The following is a 17,614-nucleotide window of genomic DNA, read 5'->3' as shown; positions in this document are numbered from 1 at the left end:
ATTTTAAGTTAATATTTTATTTTTAAGTTAATATTTTATGTTAAGTATGATTTATGTCAACTGTTTGTATCCACATTTGTATCCAAACGTGGATACAAATGTAGGTTGACAATACTGTTCAGAGTCAGACATCAGATTAAAAATGTACTTCAGTTTAACTTCTAGTCTACAAGATACTTTGACAATGTTTTATGAATACATATTGTGGAGGAATTTTTTAATTAATCATTACAAATTTTTTGATATTCTTTTGAAAACAGAATGTCCCCAGCACTTGGGCTAAAGTTGGTGTGTCAAAATAGTAAAGAAATTAGGGATTATTCCAGCAGCTCAGTGTGTCTGACTGATTCACACAGTACTGAAAAACCACACCCCTACAAGTTATACCCCCTGCAATGAAACAGCTATTTGGGGTGTCTTTAGGGCCCCTCCCTCTGGAATAGCTGTCAGCTACGCCCTAATTCAGAGGCTGCATCCTTCAAAGGCCGATTGTGTCACCGCGGCACGTAAAAGGCTGTCCCAATTCAAAGGCTTCTTCAAATGGGACCTACAAATGCGTCCTTCGTTTCCCGTGCAATGAAGGATACAACAGATGGATCCCTCGTGGCCTTGCCTACCCCACCCCATAATTCATCGCGTGCCAGTGACGACAGGATTTTTGAGAGAAATTGCCTCATTTCATCTTTAAACGTAACTATTGGGTTTAAACTTACTCAAATATCATGATAAAAACTTTAAAGTCCGCGTGAACCGGAAGTTGCAAACGACTTTTCTCCAGTGTTGTGACGTATTTCCCAGTGAAACGGAATATTGAACAGAGGGCAGGGTTTTACTCTAGTGCTCCTCCTCTCCATCTCTGCTCATAAGCAGACTAACGGTTTGAGGGGAGTGGTTAAGCGTTTCCCAACCCAAGTCCTCAAACCTATGTCATCAGGGAAGGTCCTCCAAAGCAGAGGGGAGGGGCATTTTCAGATTTTGATTAAAGATTACGAAGCCAAACATTTTTTTTGTGTGGATTGACTTGCATGGATGAATTGTTCACCACAAAACGATCAATTTAGGCAAACAAAGTAAATATGGTCAATTTTGATTTCATGTGGACTTTAAAGGAGAACTCCGGTCAATTTTAACATTGAGCTCATTTTTTTGTAAATTTAGAGTGCTGTCAATATAGAAAACAATGACAAAAATCGGTGTTGCCTACACCATGTTATCCTCTTTTTAAAATTTGCACCCTGTTGACTTCAATGGGGCAAGTTTTAAACCTGCTTTTAGCCTCTTAACATCCTTGATGTGTCATTACAAGTGCACAGCTAATGTGAGTGATTCCTTCAGAGTGATCACGGGTGAATCTGACTGCAGTAGATGTGAAAGATATTAATAAAAATTATGTTATTTCAGCCAGCGCACATACCTGTATTTTCTTCCTGTTTTCGGTCGAAGCCCATAGTAATCGATTGTCGAGTTCACACGCATAGGTTTAGTTACCTATGATCACGCGCGTGAACTCGACAATCGATTACTATGGACTTCGACTGAAAACAGGAAGAAAATACAGGTATGTGCGCTGGCTGAAATAACATAATTTTTATTCATATCTTTCACATCTACTGCAGTCAGATTGACCCGCGTTCACTCCGAAGGAATCACTCACATTTTCTGTGCACTTGTAATGACACATCAAGGATGTTAAGAGGCTAAAAGCAGGTTTAAAACTTGCCCCATTGAAGTCAACAGGGTGCACATTTTAAAAAGAGGATAACACGGTGTAGGCAACACCGATTTTTGTCGTTGTTCTCTGTACTGACAGCTCTCCAAATTTACAAAAAAATGAGCTCAATGTTAAAATTGACCGGAGTTCTCCTTTAAAGTGGTTCAAATGTTTACTTATATGCGATTATATGTAGTTTATATTCTTTATTATATACAGAAATGGACCATGGTAAATATATTTTTTGTTTTGTGAACCCTGTTTTATTTTCAGACAGTTTAATATAACTTTCAAAAAAGTCCAGTACAAACTTTAGACTGTCTGGCTAGACTGTCCCTGGGACAGGGACAAAAAATAAAAACAAAACAAAAAATATAATTTTATATTATCAAAGGACACACCTTTGAAGGCAGAGAAGGTCGGAACGAGTGTCGTTAAATGGGACAGTACAACACTCGTTCCGACCTTCTCTGCCTTCAAAGGTGTGTCCTTTGTAGACTGCATCCTTCGTGAAGTTTCAGCTCAAAATACCCAACAGATCATTTATTATAATTTGCCCCTCTTTGGGTGTGAGCAAAAACACGCCATTTTCATGTGCATACCTTTAAACACAAAAGAGCTTCTGCTCCCCGTCCCCTTTCCAGAAGAAGGCGGAGCTTTTACAGCTTGTGCTTTGGATACTCTGGAGTTATGGGTAAACTGGGTATTGTGTTTACTGGGGAAATGCGCGTACAAGCAAATAGTTTTACCTGACTTGGTTGGTGGTTGGGACAGTTTACTTGTCCGTCAGCACCACCCTAACTTCAGGTCTGATGCTGTTGGCCTGGCGCTGCTGTCCTCTGACTGCTGTGACGTGTGGTTCTGCAGTTAGATATTTCTTGTTTTTATGCATGTTTGTCCTGAGTTTTTGTTGCATTTACATTGTTTTGACCAGCAGGCGTCATATGTCAGAGTAATGGGCATTCAGAGTGGATGGCTGCAGGTCAGATTAATGGGCGTGCCAAATGGAGACGTGCCAAAAGGTGAATTGCTACAGCAGAAACTAACCCCTAACCCTACCCCCACCCATATATAGGCTATATATATAATAAATGTCTGTCCATTGAATGTGACCCACAATCTTGATCACCCTCCGTGGCCATGGGAAAGTGATCATTTTACACATTCAAAACCACGTGTACTTACAAGTGTTTTTATTAATTTAAACAACAACAACAAAAAAAACTTTATTCTGTATTCTTTTGTCTGAGTGAAATGTGATCAGTTTAACTAATAGTAAAAATCAGTCATACTGGCACAAGAAAACACAAAGCATGCTCCATAATCATACAGCATTTTAGCTAACTGTTTCGAAAGGTCACTGCTAGACATCTGCAGCAGAACATTATAGATTATGTTTAGTCATCTCCTCCACAGAGATTAAGCAGAGCTCTCTGGTAGTCACCCTTAGTGTGCTCCTGTAGAGAAAAAGACAATGAAAAGAGATTTTGATTAAAATGCTTCTTAATGAAGCCAAACTAAGAGCAGAAAGAAAAGAAGAGGGAGATAATAACAAAACAAATAAGAAAGATGTATACAATTGGATACTTACTAAAATTGTCTGGTGCAGAGATTTCCCAAAATTCCTCTTAAACTCTGTGCGAATCTTCATTAGATCGACTTCACAGCGGGAGACGATGATGCGTGTTACTACCTTATCTTTCACACTTTTACTCTGCAAACATCAAAATCGATAGAAGAAACTGACCCACATAACTCAAACTTAGCCAATGTCATCTCCTTACATGTCAAATGACACATTTAGATATTCAAATGTGACCATTTTCAAACGTGATATAGACAGTTAGTTACTCACCTTCATGGAGTCATTGAGTCTGCTGGCAAAAAACAGATGTTTGTTCTCCAAGCACTCAACTGCAGAAAGAAAGACAGATCAATCGTAAGAAGAGGTTACAGGTTCTCTGACTTTGGTAGGAGACTCTCTTCAGTTCTCTTCTGGCTTCTTGCCACTAATGCATTTCCACAGGGCTTTCCACAAAATGTTCCTCAAACAGCTTGTGATTATGGTTAATAAGACATGATAAAGAGATTCCCAAGGAAGGAGTAAGAGTGTGAAAGTGTAATTGAGCCAGCAGGCATAACCATCATCAAATCTGCCAAGCACATCTCTTAAGTGTTCTGACAATTTGACGACAGCTTATATGAAGAACAGACAGCTGATAGATACCTAGTGTGAGGAAGGATTTTTCCAGATCTCCTTTCACCTCCTTTCGAATGCTTTCCTTAATGTCGTATGGGCTGTATCTCTTGTACCTTTCAAACACTGAGAAAAAGAGGCTTCGATTAGGTTGTTGCACAAAGGATGATCATGAGAGTTGACTTTAAATACATCTCTGTTCATTTGTCACCTTTCTGCAAGTGTGGGACGCTCCTCTCAGAGAAGATTGTAATCCAGGTGGTCACATCAGTTCCTTTTCGCTTCACTCCAGCATCATAAAGAGCCTAAAAATCACCGTAATGGACACAGGATTATAAAAAGTTCACTTTTTGGTTATTCCAGTGGTCATCTGAATGTACAATGGTTTATCATAATATTATTTTAAGCATGCTGAATAAGAATAAGAGTTAAAAGGGCTCTACTCACTCTTGCATCACTGTCAATCTTCTCATAGTCCACCACGTTACTTGGCTCATCTCTCTTGGCCTGTGGACATGAATGAATACAGTATGAGCACAGCAATACAGGATATGCACTTTCCAGGCTATGTTGGCGGTAAAGGAATTACCAGTTACTTTTTGGGAAATAAAGTGGAATTTGATCATAATTACCACAAATAACTCTTATACTTTGAGAAATTATTGGTTAATCTATGTTACCTGTACAAGGGCCAGGAGCAGCTTAGCGACATCACCAGATGTGTCTCCAGAAATATCTTTCTCCAATTCCTTCTTAAACACTGCAGGAGAAAAGGGGATATGAATGCCAGTGTATTTGTGCTTTGCTTTTTATGCTTTTTAAAGCTAGGATTTTCTTCCATCTAGCGGTGAAATTGTTTATGGCTACCAACTGAATATTACTTTCTAGCCCCTCCCATTCCGAGGGCGTTTTAACTCCTACGGTGGCCGTATTATTTCAAATCTGCCGGCAGTCGCGAGTAATCTCCGTCTCGCATTCGTCACGGTGCCACTGAGTGTAAAAACGCAAAAGTCTTTGGCGAATGTATTTTCAAGATGGAGGCGCAACATGGCTGCCGCCATTCGAGCGACTCGCTCGTATGTATTCTAAATGGCAGATTCTACGCTTACGAGAATACTTGATTAGTTGGTAGAAGTAATTAAACATTAATGAGCACATATACTTTTGAAAAAACAAAGTGTTTTTTGCTAAGAATCAAATTACACAGTGTAGTTTTAAGGGCACTCACTTTCTCTGTAAACCTTCTTGATTTCCATCAGCTCTTCTTTATTGCGAGAACACACCATCTCATTAAGACTGTCCTCATCAGTGCCCAGACCCTGCAAAACACATGGCACTGTCACATGAATGCAATGAATGAATACAACTCTAAAGTCATTTAGAATGTTATAAAATGTATTAACATTTTTAAATAAATGCTGTTTTTTTTTACTTTCTATTTTTCAAAAAATACTGAAACAAATGTAGGCCTATCATGATTTCCTCAAAAATATTAAGTAGATCAACTGTTTTTACTGTGATAATATAGGCTAATAAGAAATTATTCTTGCGCACCAAATCAGCATATTACAATGATTTCTGAAGGATCTTGTGATACTGAAGACTGGAGTAATGAGGCAATTTTAAAATACGCTAAAATAGAAAACAGTTATTTTAAATTGCAATAATATTGTACAATATTCATTTGAATTTTGACCAAATAAATGCAGCCTTGGTGAACATAAGAGACTTTCAAAACCATTCAAAAATCTTGCAGACTCCTAACATATGAACGGTAATATAATGCATGCTCTTAACAGGACAGAACATTTTTAAATATGGAGTTATGGAGCTGAATTTTAAAACAGGGGAGAGCAGAAAGCAAGCAGAGTTTTCATGAACGATTACAGATCAATGCAACATACTTTCATTGATGATTTCAGTTCGGAGGCATCATACTGTGCTGTGCTCTTCATCAACCCCAGAATCAGATGCTCCAAAGAGCCTGAGAGCGCCGCCTTCAGGGCACTTACCAAATCCTACAAAACAAACAGCGTCAGGTTGTTTGAAACTTTGATAGACAATATACAGTATGTACATACATATATTAATAATAATAATTATGCTGTGTACCTTCTTTGCACGTTTTTCATACTCAAACGCAATTTCGCTCCTTTGTGAGCAACAGCGTTTTGTCAGGATGTCAATGATCGTCTGCTCATCAACACCTGAAGCGAGAATGAGAGGAGAAGATAGTGATTGAGAAATAAAGCCAGAGAGCATTATTAAGATAAGGTCTTTAAGGACTAATTGCTTTTTATTTGCTAGTATAAAATCATTAAACAGTCATTAGCTAATTTGACACTGACACTACTAGCATACATTTTTTAAAGAAACAGAGTGCACAATCCCACGCACTTAAAAACATGGAAGGATACATGACTCGAATGTGGTGCAGCAAAATATTTATTAAATAGCAATGCTTGAGAGAACTGTTATGTTGTTACTTTAATATGTATTATGTCTTACAAGGCAATGCAACACAACCCCATTTTTCTTTTATTTCCACTAAATTGAAATTCTACATAAATTTCCGGATGCTACCTAAATACAAATCCCAAGACACTTACTCATATTTGCCAGTTAGCATTAGTTATTTACAAATACTATTTCAACAGAGAAGGGCTCACCACCCATTGAAATATGTCTTAAAGGACCACACATCCTGTTTAAGGTAGCCAAAACAGAAGGCCAAAGATAATTTAGTTTGCTAAGCAAATATAAAAACAATGAAAGAAATCTTTCCCTGAAACAATTATGAAATGACATTGAAATGACACTCTTTTTTTTTTTCCTGTTTTTGTGTTCAACAGGAAAGTTTGGAAAGTTCCTCTGCAAATGTTTGGGGAAAATGTGAAATATTTATGGCACTATTTTACCTTTGGTTTTGATAGCTGTCTCTATTTTGGCTGCATCCTCTTCTGGGTTAAAATCATAAGCTGGTACCACCGTAGGGCATTTAGGTTCTCTCTCCTGAAAAAAATAAATAAAGTAATATAGATATCGGAATATAACTAGATAATATTCCGAACAGAATCAAAAATAAGTTTTGGCCATAACAATCTTAATAGCCACCTTAACAAAGAAATGTACTTTGTTGCATTTTTGATAATACTGCATTTTACTGTATATTACAGGTGTTATACTTACCCCTCCATAACTCAATGTAAGTTTCGTCAAAAACTCAGACACTAAAGCCATTTTCCTGAAGAGGACAGAGAACACGCAATCATCCAAGGTGAACAAGATGAAATAAGAGATACAATCTGTGTTTTAAGCCACTGTAAAATACAACCTCACCCATAGTTTCAAAGGTCTAAGTTAGTTGTCATGGATAGAGTGATTAGTGGGGCAGTGTAGATACAGGCTTCAGTGTCATCACAGGCAATTATGTAAGTCAATAAGCCATTTTACTGGCCTTAAAGGTGTCAATAAGAAAGCTGTATGTTATTAATAAAGACTAAATAACAGCTGTTTGGTGTGTTATTGTTCCTTAGCAGCCAACACAACAGCGGTTAAACTTGGCGCCCTGCAGTGCTAAACAGGAAATCATTTCCTTCTGAAGCATACATTACGAGGTGATTTGTGAAGGACACAAGAAGGTTTGCTGGAACTTTGTTCAGGCGCACCCGAACACACACCCATGACACATTCCACAGACCAGTGAACTTCTGACCATCACACACACACACACACACACACACACACACACACACACACACACACACACACACACACACACACACACACACACACACACACACACACACACACAATACTGAACTAGAAAATGAAAAGCAGTACAATCAGAAATAAATGCTAAATTTTGATAATATTCACAATACTGCTGTAGTCCTGCCAAGAGATTCAGTTTAAGTTTCTCAGTCTAATCAGTGGAGAACCACTACAGAGGACTAGAGTCTTACCTTAGATGCTGTGGAGTGTGAAGGTGTAGCTCTGGAGTTCCAGTTGTATCTCTCTCGATGGGATTACCTCTTAAATGCACCCAGCCAGTGACTCACTGCCTCCTCCTATCTATCCACACCCACACCCACTCAAGATGCAGACCCAAAAGTCACTTAATAGTTATTCATTTACTGGGCTACACATTCCTTTCAAAAATGGACCATGGTATTCACACTTTGTGCCAAAACGTCCTAGTTATTACAGTTAAGGTTACTACTGTATAACTGTACATTTTCAAACAGAGTTTGGTATTAACCATCACTGCCATCATAAATAAATAAACAGTTGTTGTGTTTTTGTTGTTGTTGTTGTTGTTTCGTTTTACATTATTTGAAATGTAATATGAATTAAATTATATTTCTGGCCACATTTTGGAAGTGGTTTTAACATCAAATGAAAATGAATACAGACTAAATTAGAAAGTGTGGAGAAATTTCCCAAATTGTTCACATGTAAATCTCTTCAGTTGAATTGAGTAAAATTGTCACCAGCTGTTTTGAAATATGCAAACATAAAATGAATGATCTGCATCATTATTAGGGTACCAGGATTTGCCAATTGTGAATCACAAACCCACTCATCTGACCAATGTTGGGGAAAGTTACATTTAAAAGTTATGAATTACAATATTGCGTTACTCCCTAAAAAAGTAACTAATTGCGTTACTAAGTTACCTTTTATGGAAAGTAATGCTGACTTTTAACTTACTGCTTACTTTTTTATGGAAATTGACGTTGCGTTACTTTTTCTCATCTGGGCTCGGGTTGCTTGTTTGTTTAATAATAACAACAAAAACAAGTTCTATTGGCAAATGTAAAGGCCCTTTCACATCAAAATTGACATGAATAACCCTCGGGCTAATGGAAATGCAAATTCATGTCTGTACAGTAGAGAGCTCAAACTAATCTTTCAGCTGTGCTGTCATTCAAAATTTCACACTATTAATTCATTCATTCATTAATTCATAAATAAATGTGGTTTATCTAAAGTCATTTTTTTGCTTATTAGAACGGTTGAATTGGATCATCCAAGGTAAGCAGCAAAGGTGGTGGTTAATAATGTGAGATTAAATACATAAAGTAAGGAATACTGAATCTGTTTTTGTGCAAGTGCAAGTTAATGCTCACATTTAGTCTAGAACTACAATAACCATCATATTTACACAGCCCACACAACGCCTCTGCGCCTTTACTTCCGATTTCTCTCAACATGGGGACAGGAGAGCTGTCAGTCAATAAATGGGGAAACAAAGTAACTTGCGTTACTTATTTGAAAAAGTAACTCAGAAAAAGATATTTTTTTTTTTGTAAATGTAAAAGTAATGTTACTTTACTAGTTACTTGACAAAAGTAATCTGATTATGTAACTCACATTACTTGTAATACACTGCATCTGACACAGACATGCATAAATCTTTTTCTTCATCTCTGATGTCACGGTTGCAGTCCTGTGCATGAATTTCAGTTAGCCTATTCATCATGAATGTACAGCATATGTCTTTAAATACATGGAAAAACTCAGTTTAGATGAAAATTACATTATGGTGAATGATGAGAAATAGAGCTGCCCACTATGTTCTTGGCAGAGAGGGCATGAATTAAGACTCACTTGTATGTGGTGTGTGAAATAAGGCACTATAGCACTGCAGCAACTAATCCCAGTTAAACATTCCTAAATTAAAATTCTGCAAACATATTCAGTCAGTAATTTACAATGACAATAAAACAGAAATGACAATGTGCTATGTAGTCCATACAATCATTGAGAATGAATAAGTAAACACATTTGACTCATTGGATAAACAACCATCAAGTCTTTTCTTGATGCAATTATTTTATGGATTACAGATTAATTGTTAAGAGTGAGTTAAACAGCCATTAATACATGTTTAGCAGGATCAACGTTAATTTGGATAGCCTATATGTTGCATTAAACCATTCCACACATGGTGTATGTGTAGTATTGGGATAATGAGAGTGGTTTAGGGATTCAGAGGAAGTATGTTTGCTGAAGGTGGAGAAGTATTCGTCAATCAGCAGTTTCTGCCAATGACTGACTGTACTCTCAGTCAGAGTCGCAGTGATAACAGTGGGCTGGGTTTTATAGTGAGAGCAGACAGTACACTGATGTCTACACACACATCTCACACTAGCAGAATACAATCTATTCTGCTGATTTTCCCCTTTCTGCCTTTCTTAACTAAAAGCAAAAGCTAATAAACATAAATGAGGATGACTGTTACAGTAGCTCAGAATAGATGTACAGTAAACGTCCATCTTGCTTAGGGTTCATGTGTTTCCTTAGCAATCATTGTTCTAGATTTGCATCCATGGCAACATAGCAACAAGCACTGAGTAATGACTTACCATAATGAGGTTACTGAATCCATAATCATAAAAAAGGATCAGTCCGCAGTGATAGCAAATACCATCATCATCCCAATCTTTGCATTTTAATCTGAGTTTGAATTGAACTATCGATCTATTGTTACAACACTTTAGATCAGAAGCAAACTATTTCATTTAACTCAAATTCAACTTAATTTTTGTGTTCATATGTGAGTAGTGACTATAACCTCATATATCTTTAATATTTACATACTGTATGAGCTTACATTTTTAAAACTACATAATACTGTAAAATTCAGTGTCTTCCAATACTAATATCAAGAATTGTATGCTATATGTATGCTAATTGTCAATCTTTTTTACGATAGTGGTCCTGAAAGAAAGACTGTGATCTAATGAGTGAGCCTTTAGCTACTTTTAATGGAAAACACAGGCAATCACAAAGCAGAATTTCAGAGTATTGTTGTTTGGTTATCAAACTTACTATTTAGGTTTTTTGAAGTTAAATGCAAATATTCAGAGTAAAAAATAAAATATTAATTCCATAATTAATGCCCCAGGTTCATACATCCTCTATAGAAGTGGTTCGCAACTTCCAAGGTTCCTCACTCATGCTCATTTAGCTGCTTCCTGATCCTGTTGCTTTTTAGTTCATTAATTTTCTTGTCTTTATATTCCTTTTCGGACATCGTTGACAAATGAGAAATCACACCCACTCAATGAACCTTTCCATCCTCCCTCCAAACTTATGAAAACGGCTTGGTTTAGTAAGGGGACAAATTAAAACAAGAAATATGTCCTTTTTTTATTAGAATGTCAAATTTTAGATTTTTTTTATGATGTATTATAATGTTAATGTAACTTATTTTAATTTTAAGTCATCAAATTTGCTGAAGCTGCCTAGAATGAACAAACATGGAAAAGAGAGCAAGAGAAAAAGGACAACTTTGATTTTCATCACAAGCTGTGGGATTTTTTTTTATTGTCCTCAGCACGTTCAACACACTATTTGTCAATGTGTGACATGCGTCTTTAATAAAAGTAATTTAGGGGGTTAAACCTCTAAATACAAAAATCACAACATTAGATGAAAACTGTATTTCAAAGAAAACAATACTTTTGCATTTTTTGTACAGGTGTATATACAAAACAAAGGCAAAATACCTCAAAACGAACAAATAGGAAGAAACAGACTTTTTCTACAGACGTACTGGAGAACTAGTTAAAGAGTGCTTGTGGATTAAGTCAAAAGACCATTGGTTAATCGGTTAAAAATTAAGAATGGAAATATGTACAGAGGAAAAACCCCAGACTTCTAAACAATGAAGTTTTTCTTCAGTACAAACTGTGATCCACTCAAATGACAGCATTACTCACAAATTAGCATATTATGGTGTGTATATCATAGAAAACATTTGGTCATTTGTCAGTGAAAATATGACAACCTTAAAAGGGACTGTGTTACTGTGATACTCTTGTTTTAACATATACACAGAAAGAATAAGTACTCATGCCCCAAAACCAAAGCAAGAGAAAAATACAATACTGCCTTAGTGATGGACATTTAAAGGATAATTGGCAAATTAAAGAAAGAACATTCCAGGCCTCTGGACTAGCACACAGAGAATACCACATGTTACACGTCATAATAATAAACAGCTAGAATTCATACCAAACCTTGATAAGGTCAGAAATCAAAAAGCATTTAATCGATGTAAGAAATTAATTCGCTAACCATTTAAGTGCCATAATACTTCTTTAACAGCCAACCAAAAAGTTCGATATAACCAGCACAAACAGTGGGATTGAGGACTGCTAAAAAGATATCCACAGAGAATACATAGGCCAAATCAAAATAGGAAAGGGGATAAAGACACTGGGACATGGGAGAGGCCAAACCAAGCGAATTTCAAAGCAAACAAAAACACATGACAAAGTTCTGCATTTAAAGCATTTGCATGCAATTTTCATATTCAAAACATGATTATGCCGTTATTATTGCTTTCTGCTCAGTATTGTTTTGGATAATTCTTCATTTACACACCAGACCCTGATGCTCGAAGAGGACGATTTCACTGTGCTTTTTACACATTTTTTATTTATTTTTTCAAACGACTGTACTATACCGCCGTCTCCTTGCAGTTTCTGACTCTCCTCCTCAACTATAAAACAATAGTTTCCCTGAGCAGTCCCAAAATACCCTTTAATGAGGTCAGATATCGGATGGATTGTCTTTCACGGAACAGATACAAACAAGAACACTACAGATAAAGCAGTGCCAGCCCTTACAAAAAACATTAAACAGAGATGTTAGATCGGAACATCTTTACTAAGGTTATTGCTTGTCCTTGTATGTAGGCTGCGTGCTAAATGCATTCAATTTGGTTCAAATGCGTGTTGGTGAAGGGGCACAAAAGTTGACACATAGCTACTGTGGGAAAAACAAACAAAACAAGCCTGTGTACACAGCAGCAAATTAAAGAATGAAACGAAAAAGTGACTATTTTTATTCTCTCCTCAACATATCTCAAAAAGGGTCAGTTAGGAACAACGTCAAACACCTCCATCCCCACGACATCTAATACAAACTGCTAGATCCCCTGGAATGTCAACACATGCCCCTCATCTGTCAATCATCTCTCTACTCAGCTCACTTTGACGGAAATCTAATTACAGAATCAATATGGCACAACAGGGCGTCACACCACTGTCTAGACAACGCGAGCTGGCTTTAAAAGACAGATTTGACAAAACACAGACTAGTATTTCAGATCTCACAGATCAAAAATAACTGCATGTTCCTTCAGATTTTTTTCACAAAATGAATCGAAATCGTTTATTGCTGGGAAAAACACAAAGTGCTACCTTTCGTTAAGTTCTATACATCATACATTGCATGATTTAACTAACCATATAACAAGTATATATGCACGTATTTGAGCTCACTGCCTCAGAATATACCATTTGATCATGAAAGTGATTCAGGTCTCATAGTCTGAGTCCCATGTCATGCCTCGTCCACTGTCTTCTCCTGCGGCTGGGGCAGTGGTTTTGCCGAATTATGTCCCTGCTGAATGTTTGTATAGTGGAAGAGGTCAGTAAAGGGCAGTGCTGTGATGCTAGCACCAACATGGGCTGTTCATTGTGCCATCGGAGAAGAAAGACAGGGATTTCAGCTCCAGACGTTCATTTCCTGTTCCCTGTCTACCCCAGCCAGACACCTCATTAATCTCCATGGCCAGTAGAGGGCGCTGCTGGGGCAGTTAAATGCAGTGGGCGTGTCCAATTCCAATTCTGCAATTCCCATACAGTCGGAACAGGAGGCTGAAAGATAAAGCTGTGGGATTGAGGAACGCTCTGATTCACATTACAAAATATCTGCCAGTTTTTTCCCCCCTTGCATCTATATTTTCCTCTTCTTGTCAGCCTTCCGGTGCACGGCCAATGGGGCAAGTTAAAAGTGTAGCTGGACTCTGAGAAGTGCTGTGAGAATGCAGTGTATATGAACTGAGGCTGAAGTGAGATTAGAGTTCTTGTCAGCATGTTAGTATTATCTCTCTCTCTCTGTCTTTTTTTCTCTGAATTTGTGCAGTATTAGGATAAGTCTCTATCAGGCCTCCTGAGGCAGAACTTGCTCAAATTCTGAGCCAAACAGCTCCTTATAGAGTGGAGGGAAGCGTGTTTGGACCGTTTCTGGGTAAAGAGCTCTGAATGCGCTCAGTTTCTCCATGTGGCGACGGCATAACATCCGAACGGTGGACACTTTACAGACAAGCTAAAGGAAGGGGATCAAAAATAGAGAAATTTGACTTGGGTAGACAACTTAGGCAGTCAAATACTTTACAAATGAATACCAATAAATATGTGCACAACATACACACACGTTCAAAAGTTTGGGATCTGCAAGTTTTTTTTATGTGTTTGAAAGAAGTCTCTCATGTTCACCAAAGCTGCATTTATTACACATACAGTGCGTGCAGAATCATTAGGCACGTCGATTTTCTGATCATATTTTTTTTTCAGGTACATTTTACCAATTCCAAATTACATTAATCTTAACAACTACTATTCATTTTGTATTTAATCATTTATAAGTGATATATAATTTTTCATGAAGGCTGGAAATGAAAAACGCCTTATATTCAGGTGTGCATAATTATTAGGCACGTTTTCTTTTACAGATAAAATAAGCCAAAAACGAGATTTAACGTATTAAATGCCCATGAGAAGGATGCAATACTAGAAATTGCAGTTAAGCCATGACCATTGGACAGTGAAATGCTCATTGGGTCAGCAGGGTCAGACAAAAACAGGTGGAGAAGAAAAGACACATGTTAACTGCAAAAGAATTAAGAATTAAGTGTGAAAGCATCAGGAACCCTTTAGTCTCCAGCGCCACCAAGTTTTGGGAGTTCTTTTTTAGTCCATCTCTGCCAAACGGACTTCAGGGTAGGAGATGGACTAAAAACTGACACCCAAAACTTACTGCCAGATTCTGGAAGATGAATTCTTCAAACAGTGGTACAAGAGGATGTAGTGGTGGTCCTTCAAGAGTCACTCTCAATCTTTATAAAGCCTATATAAAGTCTTCATGTATTTTACTACACTTCAGCTTGTGATTCTTATTAAGTGGGGGTCCTTTTTTAGGATTCTTTACCTAACCCAAGTCTCTGAGATCCTGACACCTTGCACTTCTGGAGACTCCAGGTAGGTTGCAGTTCTGGAAAATGGCGGCGCTGGAGACTAAAGGGTTCCTGATGCTTTCACACTTAATTCTTTTGCAGTTAACATGTGTCTTTTCTTCTCCACCTGTTTTTGTCTGACCCTGCTGACCCAATGAGCATTTCACTGTCCAATGCATTAACTGCAATCTCTAGTATTGCATTAGTATTGCATCCTTCTCATGGGCATTTAATAATTTTTGACTTTTCAGTCTGAGTTAAATCTCTTTTTTGGCTTTTTTTTTAATCTGTAAAAGAAAATGTGCCTAATAATTATGCACACCTGAATATAAGGTGTTTTTCATTTGCAGCCTTCATGAACAATTATAAATCTCTTATAAATGATTTAATACAAAATTAATAGTAGTTAAGATTAAGATTAATGCGGTTTGGACTTGGTAAAATGTGCCTGGGAAAAAAACATCAGAAAATCAACGTGCATAATAATTCTGCACGCACTGTATATGTATACTGTACATATAAATATAATAATAATAATATATATATACACATATACATAAACAAAAACTTATGTTAGATCGCAATTAATCGATTTGACAGCACTAATATAAATACAGGATATATACTGTATATATATATATATATATATATATATATATATATATATATATACACTTTACATTCAGTTTGATGATTATGGTGACAAACAGCGATCTGATGAGTAAAACTAACTAGTATAATATGAACGTAACCGCATTCATACGCATATGTACCTTTGTGAGAATTCCCTCATCCCTCTGGTTCTTCTGTAGGAGGTTCTGCAAGGCGATCTTGATCTTCTGCTGGAGTTTCTCCACTCTGGTCTTCTCCTGCAGCCAGGAGCGATCTACACACACAAAAAGAGTTCAGCCTCTGTACAGATTCAGCAGGGTTGGGAAACATTCTGATGAGTTGGAATTAGAACTGAATTGGTCACACCCCAGAGAAAGTTCAATTGGAATGACAGGAAGCGGAATTAACTTAATCAAAGAAATTATGTAATGTGTTCTGGGAAATTAAGTGTTCATCCACAAAAGTGAATTTATTAAATATGATTAAATATACACTACCTTTCAAACGTTTGGGGTCGGTAAGATTTTTTCAATGTTTTTGAAAGGAGTCTCTTTTGCTCACGAAGGCTGCATTTACTTATTGCATACTATTACAATTTTTAAAGAACTCTATTCTTTTGTAATAAATGTTCAAATGTAATTTATTCCTGCGATCACAAAGCTGAATTTTCAGCATCATTACTCCAGTCTTCAGTGTCACCTGATCCTTCAAAAATAATTTTAATATACTGATTTGGTGCTCAGAAAATGTCTTACTATTATCAATGTTGAAAACAGCTTAATATTTTTGTGGAAACTGATTCATTTGTTTCAGGATTCTTTGATGAATAGGAAGTTCAAAAGAACAATTTTTGTTATTGTTACAAAACCTACCATAACATTCAAATTATAATTCTGAAACAAGTTTGCAACTTAAATAGGCTAAATGTCACATGAATAAAAAGGAAAACAGATCTCATTTCATCCGCTTCATCCGAGTGTTAAGCGTAGTACGAACTGAAAGCGATAGCTATGGACTTTTAAGGTAATCAGCTAAACTAAATGGTTCTTTTTATTGTTGCCATTTGATTTAAATATCTAAATGTTAGTGAGAAGAAAAATAAAAAAAGTTTAAATATTAATCCGCATATGCGATGGACATCGGTTACGCTCATCTTTGCTCGCTCCTTTGAAGGTAATATGGCTCTATATAATAAACAAAGCACACACCAAAGGCCTGAACTGGAAGTGATGCAACCTGTTTTACAGAAATTTCAATTTTCTATTTTATTATTGAAGGTGCACAACCCTGATACTCAGGGTTGCATAACTGATACAATCCCAACTCCCATTAATGAATCTCTCTGACATTGCCTTTACTTTTCTTCCCTCACCTGCAGACATCAGCACGTATGATGAAAACAGGCCAATCTCATCCTCACTTAGCTGTAGAGAGTTCAGGCTCTTGGCAAACTCGAACACAGAGCTGATAAGATCATCACAGCCTAGAAAAGCATAAAAACAGTGGTTAATGCTTTGCATTTCATTTTGCAATTTCCTTTTCCTTTAAAAAAAGAAATCTAGCTCTTAATGCGCACCCAGAGCTTTGAAGACCTCCGGCCCAGCATATTTGCTGTCAAAATAGACAGTGTTGTTCTGGGAGTTATATGCCCGACACATCCTCACAAACACAACTTCTAAAGAACCTGAGAAGCAGAAAAACACGCTCATTTTTCAGTGGTTCTGCCACAGTTTGTCACTTCACTGATGTACTGTTGCTGGTTATGTGAACTAGGATATGTTTAGAGGTTTATCTGAGGCGTACCTGCTTTGAGCAGCACGATCTGATCATTCTGACAGAGCTCCATGAATCCATCAATGCGCTTGGCAAACTCAACCACATACTGCACAGCTTCGGTGACTTTAACCGCACACAGCTGCCACATGTCCTCCTGAGTCTAGATGGTGCAGAGAGAGGGTCTGTTAGTACACACACCTGATTATTCCCCATGAAGTGCACTCATCCATCTGTCTGTCCATCCATTCATACATACATACATACATGTAACAACAAAGGATGT

General features: G+C 37.1%; 2 protein-coding genes across 5 annotated transcripts in view; both read right to left on the bottom strand.

Moving 5' to 3' along the window:
• Window positions 1-3,108: 3,108 nt before the first annotated feature.
• anxa2b (annexin A2b) lies at window positions 3,109-7,148 on the bottom strand (the record flags this gene model as incomplete). The annotated part of the gene is made up of 12 exons (XM_081359963.1): window positions 3,109-3,168; window positions 3,303-3,425; window positions 3,567-3,625; window positions 3,939-4,034; window positions 4,120-4,213; window positions 4,356-4,415; window positions 4,589-4,668; window positions 5,137-5,227; window positions 5,813-5,926; window positions 6,021-6,115; window positions 6,827-6,920; window positions 7,098-7,148. The coding sequence occupies 12 exons, from the start codon at window positions 7,146-7,148 to the stop codon at window positions 3,109-3,111; spliced, it is 1,017 nt and encodes a 338-aa protein (XP_081216089.1).
• A 4,067-nt stretch (window positions 7,149-11,215) lies between these two features.
• rorab (RAR-related orphan receptor A, paralog b) overlaps window positions 11,216-17,614 on the bottom strand; it is a 55,617-nt gene continuing 49,218 nt past the window's right edge. For 2 of the 4 annotated variants that reach the window (XM_081358993.1, XM_081358995.1), the window contains 5 exons: window positions 17,359-17,491; window positions 17,132-17,239; window positions 16,928-17,038; window positions 15,717-15,829; window positions 11,216-13,585 (listed from right to left, as the gene is read on the bottom strand). In XM_081358993.1, the coding sequence (XP_081215119.1) occupies window positions 13,487-13,585; window positions 15,717-15,829; window positions 16,928-17,038; window positions 17,132-17,239; window positions 17,359-17,491 (564 nt within the window). In that variant the 3' untranslated portion in view covers window positions 11,216-13,486. Of the gene's footprint in view, window positions 14,037-15,716; window positions 15,830-16,927; window positions 17,039-17,131; window positions 17,240-17,358; window positions 17,492-17,614 lie in introns of all 4 variants that reach the window. The other 2 variants (XM_081358992.1, XM_081358994.1) reach the window with 1 other exon arrangement.

This window comes from Scardinius erythrophthalmus (genome assembly GCF_964197995.2).
Source record: "Scardinius erythrophthalmus genome assembly, chromosome: 2".
Taxonomy (NCBI): Eukaryota; Metazoa; Chordata; class Actinopteri; order Cypriniformes; family Leuciscidae; genus Scardinius; species Scardinius erythrophthalmus.
This window is presented reverse-complemented; position numbering and strand designations above follow the sequence as displayed.